General features: G+C 41.6%; 1 protein-coding gene across 1 annotated transcript; it reads right to left on the bottom strand.

The window, feature by feature from the left end:
• Window positions 1-885: 885 nt before the first annotated feature.
• On the bottom strand, window positions 886-2,144 carry LOC137362620 (probable G-protein coupled receptor 139). Its single transcript, XM_068026973.1, has 2 exons — window positions 2,135-2,144; window positions 886-1,784 (listed from the first exon to the last, which is right to left on the bottom strand). Exons 1-2 carry the CDS (start codon window positions 2,142-2,144, stop codon window positions 886-888), a joined length of 909 nt encoding a protein of 302 aa, XP_067883074.1.
• Between the last annotated feature and the right edge of the window lie 693 nt (window positions 2,145-2,837).

Here is a 2,837-nt window from a genome sequence, read left to right as displayed (position 1 = left end):
GTTTATTATTGCTATTGCTTCACATTTACCAGATGTGGTCCAGTGTTTATTCTTATTGTTGCTTCACATTTACCAGATGTGGTCCAGTGTTTCTTTTTACTATTGCTTTACATTTACCATGTGCAGTACAGTGTTTATTATTGCCATTACTTATGATTTACCATATGTGGTCCAGTGTGTATTATTACTGTTGCTTCACATTTACCAGATGTGGTCGTGTAAATGATGATTCAATGTTTCACATTTACTAGATGTGATCCTGTGTACATTATTATTCAATGTCTCACATTTGCCAGATGTGATCCCGTGTCCATTATTACTAACTGCTTCATTTTATGAGATGCAATCTCGTGTGTATTCGCATTGAACACTCCACACTTGCCTTCTGTGGTGCAGCGCTCATTATTAGTATACATTCCCCATTTAGTCGTTGCAGTCTAAGGGTGCGTTATTATTAATGGTTCACATTTAACAGATACGATCCATTCTGCATTATTACTGAGGCATTCGTATTTATCTGCTGCGGTCCAGTGTGCATTATATTTGAACACTTTACATTTACAGGATGGAGTTGAATGGGCATTATTGTTACATGCTTTACAGTGACCAGATGTTTTCCCAGTTTTTCATTCTCTGTTCCGAGTTAGCAATATTGGTTCTGTTGTAATTCATATACTAGTGTTTATTCTATCTATTGTTTTTGCACTGCAGGTGGCAGACCCAATCCAGCTGCATTTTTCTGTATAGGTGGTTTATTGGCCAGCTCTCTCTCCCAAGAGAGTCAGCCTGTTCCCTGCCATCACCTGCCAGCCTGGTGTTATGAAATTAAAGAAGGGTATGGATTGCAATCTACACAGTTTGATGCAGCTTTCTGTCAATTGCTTGTTATTTGCATAATCTCCCATTCAGTGTTATCAAGTATTTCATTCCATTCTTCAGCTCTTCTCTGAATTTTCTCTGTGTCAACCCATAGATACACGTGTTCGTGCAGGAACTGAGAAGCTGCAGCATGTATCCCGTCTGCTGGTTGATGTATATTGGGTTACTGTAGTATCTGTCTGTATAATTGTAGTTTTTCACCCGCCACCTGAGATAATGCACAACACATGTCATCCAGAGAAGAATAAAATTAACAGATATAGTAAACAGCAAGATGATTGACCTCTTCCGGTTCTCGCTCTCTGGATCATTTTGGTTATTGATGCTTCTTAGGAGCGCCCTGCGGACTATATTGGACTTTATAATATGTCTCACAGTGAGAGCATTTAACAAAAGGATCAAAAAGATCGGCACTAAAGGTGTTATAATACTGTCAAACCGCCCGTACGCCGCCCATAACGGCGAAGTGTAATAGGCAGAGGTTTCAATGCAGAAGTATGGAATGTTGTTAATTATAAGTTGGGGTTCGTACATGAAATAAAAGGGGATGCTTCTCAGGCAGCTGAGCACACACACGGTCGCTAAAACCACGTTTGCCGTTCTCTGGCTACAATGCCTTTGTTTGAGTTTCGGACAACAAATGGCTACAAAGCGATCAAAGGTGAAAGCAACCGTAAACCAGACGGAGCAGTCCAATGCTGCAATTTTCGTGACAAGTTTCATTGCGCATATGGGAGTGATGAACAAGAAATTTAATGGGAAGTAAATATTGTTAATTCGCTTCAATATGACTTCAATGATCACCACCGTTAAATCCGCCACTGCCATGGCTACCAAGTAATGAGTGACACATTTGGAGAGACCGCACTTCCCAAGGGACAGGATCACAGTCGCGAGCAAGTTCACTGCAAGAGAGAGGAAAGAGAATTATCATTCGACCGTCCCAAGATCAGTCGCAGTCCCCGGCCCTTGGCACTAATTTTAGGTTTGATGATGCCTTTGTTAATTGTAAGTAGTTCTGTACACAAAACTGATCTGGGGTTGCAATGAGGCAAATTAAAATGAAGAAATCACCGTAAATGAACTGCATTGTACTGAAACTGAGTTAAACAAAAGATTGAGCGAAAATGTAAGAATGTAGAAGATTCTGATAAAGCAAAAATAAAGTGAGTTGCTACAGAAAAAGATTACATGAAGGTGGAACAGAACAAGACAAGTTTAATATGAGAATCCAGATGGATGGGACTGCTCTCACCGGTTCTCATTCTTATCGTTCCAATTGCCACCAAATAATTACCTGCAAAGTTTACTCTTCCTGCTCCAGCACCGTTACCTCTGGTGTCCCTCAATGATCTATACTTTACCCACTCCCCTTTCTCATTGACATGCTACCCGTCGGCGTCATCATCCGAAAATGCAGCATCATTTTCCACATTTCTGTTGACAGCACCGAGCTTTACATCACCACGTCTGTCAACTCCTCCAGTACCTCTAAATTATCACATTGCTTGTCTGACATCCATGAGGAACAACATTTCCTCCAGTTAAATATTAGGAAGAGTGAAACCATTGCCTTCTGCCCCGTTACATCTCCTTTCCCTAGCCATCAATTCAAAGCCTCTCCCTGACAATTGCCTGACATTGAACAAGACAGTTCACAGCGTCAATTTTATAACTGATGAGGTGCCAACCACATATCTGCGCCATCACTAAGGCTATCTATTTCACCCTCTGTCCACTGTCCAACTCGGCTCCTGCCTCAACTCATCTGCTGCTGAAACCCTTATCCATTCCATTATTACCTCCAGATTTGACTATTCCAATACACCCCTGACTGGCTTCCCACATTCTTTCTTCTGTAAACTTGAGGTCGTTCAAAACTCCGCTGCTGATGGCTTTACTCGCACAAAATCCCGCTTCCCTATCACGCTTGTGCTCACTGACCGATATTGGCAGCC

This window comes from Heterodontus francisci, unplaced genomic scaffold (assembly GCF_036365525.1).
Source record: "Heterodontus francisci isolate sHetFra1 unplaced genomic scaffold, sHetFra1.hap1 HAP1_SCAFFOLD_452, whole genome shotgun sequence".
Classification (NCBI taxonomy): domain Eukaryota; kingdom Metazoa; phylum Chordata; class Chondrichthyes; order Heterodontiformes; family Heterodontidae; genus Heterodontus; species Heterodontus francisci.
Note: the sequence above shows the minus strand (reverse complement) of the source record. Positions and strands in the feature narration are given on the sequence as shown.